General features: G+C 31.5%; 2 protein-coding genes across 3 annotated transcripts; both read right to left on the reverse strand.

Annotated features, from left to right (window-relative positions):
• Positions 1 to 611: 611 nt before the first annotated feature.
• Positions 612 to 13,947, reverse strand: LOC143204687 (UDP-glycosyltransferase UGT5). Of its 2 annotated transcripts, none has more exons than XM_076417403.1 (4): positions 13,095 to 13,947; positions 4,021 to 4,282; positions 3,779 to 3,962; positions 612 to 984 (listed from the first exon to the last, which is right to left on the reverse strand). In XM_076417403.1, exons 1-4 carry the CDS (start codon positions 13,899 to 13,901, stop codon positions 693 to 695), a joined length of 1,545 nt encoding a protein of 514 aa, XP_076273518.1. In that variant the 5' UTR covers positions 13,902 to 13,947; the 3' UTR covers positions 612 to 692. The 2 variants fall into 2 exon arrangements, with proteins under 2 accessions (XP_076273518.1, XP_076273519.1); XM_076417404.1 differs by lacking the exon at positions 13,095 to 13,947 and adding an exon at positions 9,103 to 10,035.
• LOC143204688 (UDP-glucosyltransferase 2-like) lies at positions 5,611 to 6,774 on the reverse strand. Its single transcript, XM_076417405.1, has one exon. The coding sequence runs from the start codon at positions 6,656 to 6,658 to the stop codon at positions 5,750 to 5,752; it is 909 nt and encodes a 302-aa protein (XP_076273520.1). The 5' UTR covers positions 6,659 to 6,774; the 3' UTR covers positions 5,611 to 5,749.
• Positions 13,948 to 14,955: the final 1,008 nt, after the last annotated feature.

The following is a 14,955-nucleotide window of genomic DNA, read 5'->3' on the forward strand; positions in this document are numbered from 1 at the left end:
TTGAAAAAGGCTGGGAAGTGATACCCAGCAGCTACGATTCCCAACAAAATCAACACTGACCGAAACCGGTGCCCAATAAGTCTTCGTAAACCTTTGAAAAGATGCAGATGTCTTCTCATTTAAGTTAACATTCATTAAATATATTTTGGTACTACTACAGGCAACTAAAACTTTAAAAACGCCGTTTTTTTTCGTGGGTCAAATAGTTGCTTCATAATTAATTAATTATGAATTCATTAATAGAGTTCGTATTCAACGAAATTCTTTACGAGCTTCCTGTTATTATTTTAGACAGTTTATTATTTAAAAATTCAATTTTTGTTTCATTTAAAGATAATTTAACAACTTTTCTCATGCTATAAGTAGAAGATTGGGTATAAAACATATCAGAGATATCTCTATTATCTTCGTTCTAGTAATTTTTTATACTTAAAAAGTTACTTCGACAAACATTTCGTGTTTCAAATGAAATTCACACATATGAACGGTACAATACATTAAAAGGAGCCTGGCAAGTGATCATTTTATTATAGATGACATATTTTAAAATGATACAATAATTATTTCGGTCATATCAAAAAGAATTGGGGTTTCAATTAAAACAATATAAGTGTATAAAATCACAATGTATATATTTATATGTTGTTCTTATACATAATTAGTCTTTATTCACATATTTATAAAATATGTACTTAAGATAATTTCTGTTTCGCACTGGATTTGTTCAACAATTTACAGACAGTAAGCAACGTGAATTTCATAGTAAAATATATTACGGCTAGTATAACTGCTATAGCAACACCGAGGAATGAATAGATATCTAAAAGGTAGTACTGATAGAAGGGCAGGTCCAGGAGGGGAGATCGTAGATGAGGTGCCCCTTTGTGCCTGATGACATATTCAATCCAGAATATTGCTGTATCCAATCCACTCATCGGTTGATCGTTGGCTATGGCGAATTGTTTTTCTATATGCTCACGATAACTAAAAAAAGAAAGTAAAATAGTTAAAACAATTTTTTAAGGTCAACAACGATAACCTAGTTTAACTACTACGAAACCCTGATAGCACCAATGTTGTATGTTGACATAAAAACATTACGTGTTAATAGAGCAAGTACGTTATATTTTTGTGAAGTACTTTATAATTGTTATTACTGTAGTATTTTTTGTTTTTTTCTAGCTGTTTATTAGCTTCGTGATTAATCTGCAGTACATGCGACTATTAAATATTAAAGAGTTCTTCTAATTATTTTGAAATGTCTAGAGACGAACTGCCAAGTGGATGAATAAATGGTCAATGAAACCATCGTGGAATTATGGATGTGTAGGATCGATGTCTATTCCATAGATATAAATCGATTTTCAATAACAAAACTCTAGTATAATATCAGAACAGGACTCAGACTCAAAAGAATCAAACCATTTGTTATTATGTAGTGTGGTGAGGTACATCCAATAGAAAAACATAAGAGTTAATACATAAACATTATTACGCCAGAGACTAAGATTGGGCTTCCTAGATATGTATATCTAGATTTAACATTTTGTAAATACAAATTGTAGATTAGACGACATCGACTTGTAGCAATGTAAAAAATAAATTAAAAAAATAAGTTTCTCTAGAGCCTTCTTAGAGGAATCCAAGACTGAAAACATTCCTATAAATATTGTAACTATAATTCTGATCGAATGCCAATTCTTTCCTTATCGATTTCATTTCAGTTAATTTTCAATTTATTTAATTTTATTTCTTTTTATTTCTTTCTATTTCTTTTTATTTTCTATTATTTCGTGTAATTTCATTTTATTTCTTCTTATATCACTTTACTATTTACATTTATTTTAAATTACTTATTTTTAATTTAAATAACATTTACATTAGTTATTGTGCAATTTAGTGAACGGACAGTAGTGTGCTTTATTAATTACTGAATATTACGCATATAAATTATGAAACACTTATTCCTACAATTTTAATTAGCTCCCTTGTTATTCATGATGAGTCAGAAAATAATAATAAAACAATGGTTTCAACCACCAATGTCTCATGTTTCTGTCAAATGTTTAATGCTAACAATATATATAAATGGGCAAAAATACACGTATTATTACAGTTTTTATAAATGAATAAGCACGGCAACATTGCAAGGAATCAACAAGTTTATCGACACTCGAAAAAAATAACGTTTTGTACAAAGCCTTAGCAAACCCCAAATATACTATCCTAGATTACAAAACAATTGAGTTTAATGCAATAGTTTGTAAAAATTTCGCCTCGTAGAAAACTGATATAAACATAAAGATGACCTAACTTCAATAAGTTGATTTACTCTCTAATTATAAAGATGAAACTTGAACACTGCAGTGGAGCTACAATGATAAATTGCATCAATTAAAATATTTACATTCAAATTGTATTTCTATCGTTTTAAAATTTTATGAAGCCTGAGAGGCATAGAGTATGAAGCTCTGTGTAAGTTATTGTTTATTAATCTTCTCATTTTCTTTTAAAATTATAAAAATCGTTCCTTAATCAACGTTTAAATATACTCCTGTGATGAATTGTATTAACGAAACCTCTTCAAACAAGTACAAAACACTATCTCGAGCCTGACCAGGTACTTTTCATCCAAATATTCTATCATTAAATACTATTTTTAAGCGGTTTGTCATTAATTTATATTTAATACTTGAAGCGTACTTGTAATTCTTGAATAAGTTCATCCATTTTCCCTTCAGACTCTTGAACAATGCGTATTATCCAACTTGGTCAAGTGTTTGCAAGTTTTGAAATAGCGATCTGACCCAGATGCGGTCCGAATATTGATTTTTGTGCAATTTAATTTGCATTTCATAAGCTAATAAATTACGGCGTTATTACAATGTATCGATCTGATTATGTCCATTCGTTGTAGTGGAACCAATCAGTCAAAACCTTGTTGGAAAATGTATAGTTGCATTATTAATTCGTACGCTAGCATAATTTATGAAATCCCGCACTAATCTAGGAATTGATTGGTTTTACCGAGGGTTAAGATTTAATAGTGACTGACAATTATCAGCAGAACGAATTGGTTCGTATTAGTCTTTAATATAATTGTTTTTAATTAATTATTTATGGTCATATACATAATTATTTATGGTCATATACATTATGGCAAGACACAGACTCAAAATAATCAAACCCTCTGATCTTGTGTAGTGTTGTGTAGTGACGAGCATTTAATAAAAAATACACCAATGACATGTATATACATTACTTCACTAGAGACTGAGATAAAGCCGATAGGTCCTCGTAGTTATACACCTTGATCTAAATTATCGTAAAGACAAATTGTAGGTTAGTCAGAAACGACCAATAACAATGTAATAATTAAATAATAAAAAAATAGTATACACCTGATACAAAAACAATAAAAATATTCATTAAATATTAGTAAATGATACATAAATCCAAACAAATTTACTACTTTGTACCCTTTTGGAAACCTATACAATTGGAAAAGGTAGGTAGTATGAAAGTCCTTAGTTCGTTTGCAATTTTATCTCAGATTAGTTAAATTAAATATATATTACTCATCGATCAAATCCTTGATTAGATAATAGATTAATTATTTTCACTACTGCCATTACATATAAATAAAAAATACTATCTTGATATGTTAATACAGTATTATCACGGTTTTTGATCTTATTTAAACAATATCAAGAATGACTTTGATCTCCGATAACAAATTGCAGTACTTGACTTTTGTTGTATTTTTTCAACTACTTACATGGGACCATCTATTAATTGTAGGATCTTAGATCGAAGCTCTTCCTTCGTGAAAGTTTGGATATCAATTTTCTCAGCGATCTTTTTACTGACACATCTGTCGGCATTATTCGGTTGGTCTCCGAAGATTGGTATAATCAGCATGGGTACTTTTCGATCTAGTGCTTCGTCGATCGATTGAAGACCTGTGAACGCCAGAAGTTTGTTGTGAGATCTATATCAGAGAGACGTCAAAGTTATTACCTCCTTGGGTAATAAAGAGTTTCACTTTGGGGTGAGCCAGAACGTCCTGCTGCGGATACCACAGTCTCGTGTAAAAATTCTTCGGCGTATCCTCAGGGACAATGTCCTTATCATATTTCCACAGTATGGTATACGGTAGGCTTCCTAATACGTTGAATATCTTTTTTCGGGCTTCTGGCGCTATTTTAGACATTTTAACATTTGTTCCCAGGCTGAAGTAGATCACGTCATTCTTTGTTTTGTTCAAGAACGAAGCCAGATCCTGAAAAAAGAACATAATTTGTATTAAGAAGTGCGAAAATATATTAACTATATTCTATCCAGGTAGTCTTCATATTTATACCAGCGCTTTTTTTAACTCCGAAGTTCTTTTTTCTTTGGGAACATATTGCAATATTGAACCATTTCGTCAGCGATTCTCTTTTAGTCTCATCTATGTTTTGAAAACGAAGACCCGTTGAAGTCTTTCAATTTTTATTGGTAAGAGAAAGTCACACATATATGTAAATTCCTGAAGAAACACTGAAGTAATGGGACATATTTTGCTAAACGATTTTTTATGTATAAAGTTTCAAGGATTTTAATTCCCCTAAGAGCACTTTTCAATATTTAAATCATTTGCGGATATATAGCACCTAAAAATGAATTTCTCTTCCTTTAGTCCCATCTTTAGAATAAAACCATGATATAATAACTAAAGTCAGCTTGGTGGCGCAGTGGTAAAGGCGACAGGATGTTCCACCAACAGTTGCGGGTTCGAATCTTGCTGGGGCATGGTCGTAAATTTATGTTTGCTTGATATTTGTGATTGTTCTAGGCAAGATTGCAAAATCCGACAAGGAAAATGATCCCATTCACGCCAGTAACCAGGCTGGGTAAGACTTAAGTAGTAAGACGGATGTCTTTTGGGATGGTTTAACATATATATATATATATATATATATATATATATATATATATATATATATATATATATATATATATTACATATATATATATATATATATATATATATATATATATATATATATTACATATATATATATATATATATATATATATATATATATATTACATATATATATATATATATATATTACATATATATATATATATATATATATATATGTATATATATATATATATATATATATATATATATATATATATATATATTACAATAAAAATGTGAAAATATTGAGAAAAAAATGTAAAAAATAGTATTTAAAAAAACATTATATAATATTGTTTGTCTTTTTTATTTAATAACTAAGATTCATATTTCTAGACTAGAATATCTCGTTAAAGTAAATTATTTTACCTATGTTTTTAGTTCATAAAAAATAAAAAATCGTCAAGAGAAGTATGCTAAAAGAAGTATAACATACAACTGATATGTCTAAAACCTCTTGCAAAATAGTCGCAAAGAATCATATATGATTAATAAGATCTAGGATAAACACATTTCATTAAAAATTATTTGTTTATTATTTATAAAAAAATGCTATTTTATAACAGCTGACAGAAAGTTAATAAGACGATATCACTGAAAATGCCTAAATATTGTCTAATCATGTTTGCTGATAATATAATAAAGAATAATTTGAATAGTACCATCAGGGCCCAATAATTGAATTTAAAAAACACATTTCTTTGTGAACGCATCTCGTATTTGAAATAATTTTGAAATGAATATCTCCACATAAACATAAAAGTATTAAGTAATAAGTTATTTGTATATAAACAGTAACTGATTCCAATCTATTTCGTAAACACCTGATGATATCAGAGCTTGGGAATCGATTGATATTTTGCTTATTCTTATTCTTACCTGTGGCAACGCCTTTTTAGGTCTAACATGGACCGAACTAACCGGTATAAAATTACGTGCCGAGGCTACCGAGTTACCCAAAGCGTTATTTGATTGTCCTATAAGTAAACTGAACTCCCTAGACAGTTCGTATGATGTCCTGGATGTGTTACCGAAGTGTCTCCGTATTTGATCATCGAAAATTGTTCTAAAATAAAAGTTGTAAAAGAATCTGAAAGCCCAGTTAAACGACCAACTGGCCAGGCGTCGTATGAATGAATTTGGTTCTGAAAACCTTAATAACATATCAGGTTCGATGTAAGGATGCCTTTCCAAACCAATACCATCCATCGTGGTGATGGTTAATGGAAATGATATTATACCAACCATAGGAGTCTTGTAAACATCCTTCAGGGCAAAATATGTCTGCCAATGATGCTCCACCAGCATTAAATCGTACGATTCGTTCCTCACATTATGAATCAGATCAATCATGAAAGGATGCTGAAGCTGAACTTCACCGATATCCTTCATAATATCGATAGCTTCAAAGATATCACTGAAACGATTCGGTAGATCAAAGTTCATCCGCTCCTCCTTCAGTCGAATACAAAATCCGAAATCGTACTCGGTTAGGTTAGTTAGAGATTCATTTTTCAGAGGAAATGTGGTGTAAATGGTCACCTGATGCCCTCGCAGAGCCAACTCTTGCCAAATTGGTCGAAACATATTTTGATGACTGTAACTAGACGCCATGAAGACACCTAATATTTTAGCACAATGTACTGATGATAACACAAAACGAATCAGAAAAATACGCACAAACATTTTAAAAAATAGTCTATTACTTCATAACACAGGCACGTTTCATAATATACTAAAAATATTAAGACTCTTTAGCCAAAATCTCAAATACCGTTATCATTTGTAAATAGGTGAATAACCTTTCAAATTTATTTGAATCTTTATGTTATTGTAACATCGGCAAGCTTAATAGAAATTATTTTATTACAGATTGTTTCCGGCTATTATTTAGTTTAATAACTTAAGGTTGTTTACTCAAGGTTGTTTTCCATTTACAAATACGAAAACTATGAATAAATACTGTATTTACTGGAGGATTATACGTTAAATTAAGTTGTTCAACCAGTTTATAAATAGCAAACAAACATTTTCAGACGCGCAAATTTAGAAAAATTTGTTAGTTTTAAGAAATACTTTATATTTTACTATATCCTCTGTAACAGAGGGTGTATCTTGATTTAATGAAAATAGTTTTCCACCGAATTTTTTTTCATTACATTATTTATACGAGCTTTGATATTTATATTCTGTATTCAAGTATTGTTTGTTACGATGACTTGAAAATTTTTTTCAGTTATATTTTTTATGACTTTCGTCGTGGCTTATCAAACCGGTGCATCAATCAACTTTCTTTGACTTTTGCTGATGAAGCCTCCATTGTGAAACGTTGGAATATTTTATAAAATATTGTTACTATACACAAAATAAAATCACCTGATCGCCTTCTGACTTACTGGGAGATTGAGCAATCCTTGGGTATAAGTATAAATGTGATCAATAAGATAATGCTTGAACAATTAGCTATGAAAACGATTTTTCCCTGTTGGATCCCACATTCTCATCTCCGTAACCATAAAAAACTGTTACGAAGATTGATGTAATAGTATATTATTCATCATAATTCAGAATCAGAATTCTTCGTTATCTTCTTCTTCTTTCCATTATTTCAAAATATAAATAGTATTAATAACTGTGTTGTAATAGTTGTAATAACTGTATTAATATTAATAACTATTCGTATTAATAATTGTTCCAATCTCTCAACACTTATGCGATATTTTATCTGGAATAACAGTAAGATTTTTAACAATTTACTTTTAATATCATCCATGTTTCCAAGACAACAAGAATAAAGGCATACGGAGCTAATACAATGTTGAACTTTTATTATATTATTAAGTTTCTGAAAACATTTTGAATTTCATACTCGAAATATTCGAAATATTGACATAGCAAGCCATTAATCACTACATAGTATAAAACAAAGTCGCCTTTTCTGTCCCTATATCCCTATGTGCGCTTAAATCTTTAAAACTACGCAACGGATTTTGATGCGGTTTTTTTCAATAGATAGAGTGATTCAAGAGGAAGGTTTATATGTATAATACATGCATAATATACTAAGGCAACATTGCTAATTTTAGAGGTTTCTAACGTGATGTCGTAAATTAACCTATTTTTTTAGGCTTATTTAGCAATTAGCAAAAACGCTGCCTAACCCTACGAGTTAGATCAAATTAATGTACTACAGTATTGTACACCATAAAAAGGTCTACAAAAAAGTCAGCGATGGTATATATTTATCTTTTAGGGATAACCCACATTAACCATTTTTATTGTTTACTTTTTACGTGAGAAAATGGCTTATTTACGAAGCTATTTTAAGCAATACGGCATTAATCCTTATCGAATTAAGTACCTTAAATACAGTGTGCAATTAATATAGATCAATATGGTTCCTTACAGCATGTAAATTAAACAAATATTTTCGGAGATATTACAAATTTAAAATTTGCGTTTAAAAATGTGTAATGTAATAAAAATTGTATGAATTTAGATATTCCAAAGATAGCAGGAAATCTTCATAGTAAGTATAGGGGAAGAGGAATTGTTTTACTCCAAATTTAATGCGTGCAGGCCAAGGGCAGTAATGAATGAACCAAAAATACTGGATCGATTTTAATCATGTTTTCATTGAGTGACATAGGCATATATATTTTATGCCCGTGCAAAGTCGGAGCGGGCCGCTATGTTTTTATATACAACGTTCATATTTTTTCTGTATTGTATTTAATTTAGTATCAGCATTGCACCCGTGCGAAGCCGGGGCGGGTCGCTAGTATCCTATATAATAACAAAATTTAATGAAAATTAGCCGATTATTATTTATATAATATAAAAATAGTTAACAGCACAAAAGCACGTATTACTATTTCAACAGCAGATAAAAATTACCATCAATATATGAAAAATTAATCGGACCATCAAAGCTAGCGAAATGTCAAAATTTCCATTACTTTGTGAACCCACTTCATAATTGTACTATTTTTAAGATGAATATCTCTAGATAAACATAAAAACATTAAGTAATACGTTATATGTCTAAAAATTATCGTTACATCGATGCTAATCAAATAGTGGTTGATTTTAATCTATTTTCGGAAACACATAATAATAGCACAACTTACCTCTGGCAACGGTTTCTCAGGTTTAACGTGGATGGAACTAACCGGTATAAAATTACGGGATGTTGTTACCGAATTAACTAGGGCGATATTAGATTGTCCTATGACTAAGCTGAACTCCCTCGAAAGCTCAGAAGATGTCCTGGATGTGTTACCAAAGTATCTCCGTATTTGATCATCGAACATTGCTCTAAAATAGATGTCGTAAAAGACTCTAAAAGCCCAGTTAAACGACCAGCTTATTAATCTTTTAATGAAAGTATTGGGTTCAGAGAACTTTAATAACATATCGGGTTCGATACATGGATGCCTCTCCAGACCAAGACCATCCAACGCAGGGATTGTCAAAGGAAAAGACGTTATCCCAACCATGGGTACCTTGTAAACGTCCTTCAGTGCAAAATACGTTTGCCAATAATGCTCGACGAGAATCAAATCAAACGATTCGTTCCTGACGTTATGAATAAGATCAGTCATGAAAGGATGTTGAAGTTGAGCTTCAGTAGTGTCCCTCATAACGCCAATCACCTCGAGAAGGTTTCCGAAACGACTCGGTCGTTCGAAATTGCTTCTGTTTTCTTTCAGGCGAATACAAAATTCGAAATCGTACTCAATCAGATTAGTTATTGACTCATTCTTCAAAGGAAAAGTGGTGTAAATGGTCAACTGATGCCCTCTGAGCGCCAACTCATTCCAAATCGGTCGGAACATATTTTGATGGCTGTAACTAGCCGCCATAAAAACTCCCAAAATCTTTGCACTTTGCACTGACGATAAGACAAAACTCACTAAAAAAATACACGCCAACATTTTGGCGTTAGTGATTACTTCTAGTAGTAAACACACGCGCGGTTTATAACATACTAAAACACTAAGAATATTCAACTAACTATTTATCTCAAGTACCGTCAATATTCGTAAGGATTTAACACACTCACAAGCGAACTTCAATTTTAATGTTACTCCAACGTCATTAAAATCTATATAAATTATTTTTTCTGCCTGTCCTTACTTTAAAAGATCAAATGCTTATTTAAAGTTGTTTTAGGTTTAAAATTACGAGAATAACTAACTATGAATGTGATAATTGTGTTTGTTTGACGGTTTTACATTAACTATTGGTCTAATAGTTCCACGAGGCATCTTATCTAGTTTATACTTATCTAAAAGCAAAGATTACCTAAATATATCATGCTCATGAAACAATTAATTAGACATTATCATATCAGGAATGTTAATTTGTTTAATAGGCTCGCAGAAATTAAACAAAAAGCAAATTTTACTTTTAAAATTGACTGTATATTTCACTATACCAACAATTGCTATCAAATCTTTTGGTTGAAGAAAAAATGTTGAGCTATTGAAGGAGTTTTGTCTTGTCCTCTTCAAAGGCAACTAAATCAGGCGAGAAGCTGGGTGTGATTCGTTATCTTGATGGGATGTTTTGTCTACTATAAACTAGGATTTTTTCCTGGTTTCTATAGGATATCTATGTTTCTGTAAATTAAATTTTCCTCTTTTTATAGTAACATTTTAATTCATATTGCTACCCCATATTTAATAGTTTCCACGTAGTTTTATACGGTTTCCGTAAAACATTACAAGCATTACCCAACAAAACTACTTGACCGTGTTTCTGTCTGCATAATCGTCATGTCTATGATATATTTCCAATGCTGGCTTACACCATTACATGAGTACTAGCAGATGGCCCCAATAATTAGTATAAGTAGCAGTAGTTTTAGTAGTAGCAGTAAAGTATGTAAAATTTTACACACTTTATATCAATTTTATGAATATTACTTTAATAGCAGCATTAAAATTAATGTTAGTTATAATTCTTAGTATTATCAAGTGGTAAAACATAAATTAAAAAACTGTACATTCAAACGAACTGATTTATAATAATTTTAACATTATTGTCACTTAATTTCAGCAGTCGCTCCTGAAAATTTGAAACAGAAAAGTATCTTACTTAAATTACCAAGCAAAATGACTTATTTGGTTCTATGATTTAGAGCGCAAAATTGACAACATCGTATAACGAAGCGATCTTTCGTGACCAGCGAATGTATTCGAGCCAGATGTCCAGCTACACAGTACTGGTCTCGTTCAGTTTGACGTCATCACCTTAGTTTCACCGAGTTTTTACGGTGGACTAAAATATTATAAAGAATCACCATTTGGAAAGACAGTGGATGATTACTAACAGCATTTATTTGCTTTAACAACTGGTTTTTGGAGATATTTAAATCCTTGAATATTAATTCATAATCATACGGTTCCAAGCAGACCGTTTGTTGTAGGGTAAATATTACTCTTTTCGTTTTATTTACTTGTTACTTTAATCTAATTTAAATAGAGCCAATAAGATATTCTTTGCGAAGTTGTGTAGATAATCCTAATTTTGAAGAATAGTGGATGACTATCAATAGCGTTTATTTACCATAGATTATTACTGGCCGAATTTTTTATGCAATTTCCTTGTAAGATGGGGACATAAAAATTCTTCTAAATTAATTCACAAACATACCTTTTCAAACGGGTCATATTTTTGTTAATATATACCTAAATAATAATATCTTCAGCTTGCTATATTTTATTATTTTTGTTTTATTTACTTATGTACCTGTTTTTTAATATATATTTTAAAGTCTCCTTATTACCAACAAGAGTTTATCAGGACTGGACCTACTGTTTAACGTGGGCTCCAAACCACGGTCTTGGGTATTCAGCCTACCGACTAGCGAGTGACCAACTTCCTAGAAATTATCCTAGAAGTCATCCGGTCGTAACCAGCCTGGTTACTAGCGTGACTGGGACCATTATCTTTGTCGAATTTTACACTTTTGTCTAGGACAGTCACAAATATGAATTTACGACCATACCCCGGCAGGATTCGACTATCGCAACAGTAGATGGGCCTTCCTGTCACCTTTACCATTGCGCCAACCAAACAGGCTACGAACTTGTCCTGTTATCCGGATCAATGATATAATAAATTTAAATATAACAACTAATATCCTTCTTAATAAGTATAAAATCATCTTTATTGTTGATAATCTATTATGTTAAATTGCGACAGTGCTTATGGTACTAATGGTTATGTTTTATAATTACTTTTTAAATGGCAATGAGTTTTATTATTTCTTAATTTTAGTAGACTATTGGCATAAAACATAAAGACTAATTAATCCCATCTCGACTAGATCTATTTAACGACTTCAAAATTCCTTGAAATAATTTTTTTGTTATTAGTTATTAAAGTACAAAAATAAAACAAGTCTGCTCGGCTATATCCTTATATGTAGTCCAAGCCTTCGACAAGGTTTAGCACGCAAGATCGAAACTTCAGAAAAAAGTAAAAACAACGTACTGAACTCCTAAAATCTTGTAACTAGAAGGTATATCATTTTATATATAATTTTCTTTGTCATTGTCAACAGTAGGTGGACCTTCCTGTCACCTTTACCACTGCGCCAGCCAAACCGGCTATGAACTTGTTCTGTTAACCGGATCAATGGTTTAATAAATTTTAAATATAACGACTAATATCCTCCTTAGAGAACAGTTGACTGGCTATCAACAGTATTTTCTTGCATTATTAACGTATATTTAATACAATATCGATATAATATGGTGATATATAAGACCATAAGACATAAGACCTAATTCACAGTCATACATTTTCATGCGGATCGGTCTTATATCGATAAATATCTAAAAACTAATATCTGAAGTATGCTGTCTATTGTTCTTTTGTTTTATTTACTTGTTTGCTTTATCAGTTTCCTACTTGTTGTTCTCTTATCTGGCCTAACAGCTTTATCAATTTTAAATAGAAGGAATTCACCAATATGTAAGTTGATGTTTTATAACAACTCTTTTTAATGTTTACTATTATTATTACTAAGAATTTGGAATAACATATATGACTTAACATTATGTTATATGCTATAAAAATGATTGAATATTGTCAATAATAACATACTTACATCTGGTAAAGGTTTTGGTGGATGTATATGCAGAGAATTCACCGGAATATAATTGGCGAACCTTGGCTTGGCGTTGTAAATGCCGAAATTAAAGCTCCCGATCAGCAGACTGGCATCTTTGGCCAACTCGTACGACGGTGTGTCGACATTAAAATACTTCACCAACTGCTCGTTGTACAAGGGTTGAAACTTCGTTCTGTGGAAAATCCGGAATATCCACTTCGTCATCCACGATTGCAGCCTTTCCTTGAACGTCTTGGCTTGTGAAAAGTGAAGCATTAACTCGGGATCCACGATTGGGTGCTTGTCCAATCCGAGACTGTCGGCCATATTGACGGTCGGTGGTAACGACAGTACGCCCACCATGGGTACTTTATAGATGTCCTTGAACGCGAAATACGACTGCCATATATATTCGACCAAAAACAGGTCGTACGTTTCGTTGTTGGGGTTTTTAATGAGATCTTGCATGGACTGATGCTCTAACTGAGCGTCCGTAATCACCTTCAGCATCTTAAGCATGTGGTAGATGTTGCCGTCTGCCGATATATCCTTACCGAAGTCGCTTATCTCTTTCAGCAAGTCGTACGTGAAACTGAGATCATACTCAGTGAGGTTCGTCAACGATTCGTCTCTCAGGGGGAAAGGCGTGTAGACAGTTACCTGGTGGCCTCTCAACGATAACTCCTTCCAGATCGACTGGAAGATCACTTGATGACTATGACTGGGTGTCATAAAGACACCCAGGATTTTGGCACCATATGTCAATGGTAACAAAAGACCGAAGCACTGCAACAGGATCAACATGCTTGAACAGCGGTTACGTCAAAAACGAAACTAACGCAACAGGTGTAAATAATTGCCCCTTAGATATTCCTGCCATGACAATTCATCGTTCCTATCAGCGTACAAGTGGTTCAAGTGTCCGTTATCTTTAGTTTTGTTCAAGGTGTTAAAATTAAATAAAACTCAAGTACGTTGCATGCCATACGTTCGTTTAAATTGATATATTCTCACGTAGATACACAATAAGTATAAAATCATCTTTATTGTTGATAATCTATTATGTTAAATTACGACAGTACTTATGGTACTTATGTTTTATAATTACTTTTTAAATGGCAATGAGTTTTATTATTTTTTAATATTGGTATACTATTGGCATAAAAAATAAAGACTCACTAATCTCCATCTCGACTAGATCTAATCAAAGACTCGAAAATTGCTTAAAAATAAGTTTCTTGTCAAAGTACGAAGATAAAACAATTCTCGATAAACAAACTTCAGAAAAAAAGGAAAAGCAACATACTGAAATCCTAAATTCTTATATCTAAAGCCAGAATGTTTGGAGATAAATAAGAAGAAACCTATTGTATAAAAAAATCTATTGGGGTCAATTTTTTATGTACTTTTATATACATGATATATCACATATTTAAAATATCATAGCTACATTTGTTTACAGCGGTGAAAAAGCAGCAAGAAAACTACGATATCAATGAATAACTTCTAATCTAGACATGAGAATAATATTATCATTCCATAAAGAGCCATGAAAAACTCAGCTATAGAGATGTTTAACGAAAAATAATAAAAAGAACTTAAAAATTATTCATAAAAAAGTCATAAAAGCTATAGTATATAAACCTTAGTTACTAGAGAAATGGTTCGAGCTTACATCGAGACCTTCAGATACTAACTATTAATAAGTCGCAGATAGGCAGTCGCAAAAAGATTGAGGAGGAACTTCATTATCATGTTAATTATTGAACACCAACTTATTGAAACTCTTGGATAAGAATCGAGCAAGGATACTGACTCAATATTTTCAAATCATTATGTTGTAGGAAAGTATATTTCC

The sequence above is a fragment of the Rhynchophorus ferrugineus genome, unplaced genomic scaffold (genome assembly GCF_030347505.1).
Source record: "Rhynchophorus ferrugineus isolate W39M unplaced genomic scaffold, kcgeb_rfMv2 rfM11, whole genome shotgun sequence".
In the NCBI taxonomy this organism is placed as follows: Eukaryota; Metazoa; Arthropoda; class Insecta; order Coleoptera; family Curculionidae; genus Rhynchophorus; species Rhynchophorus ferrugineus.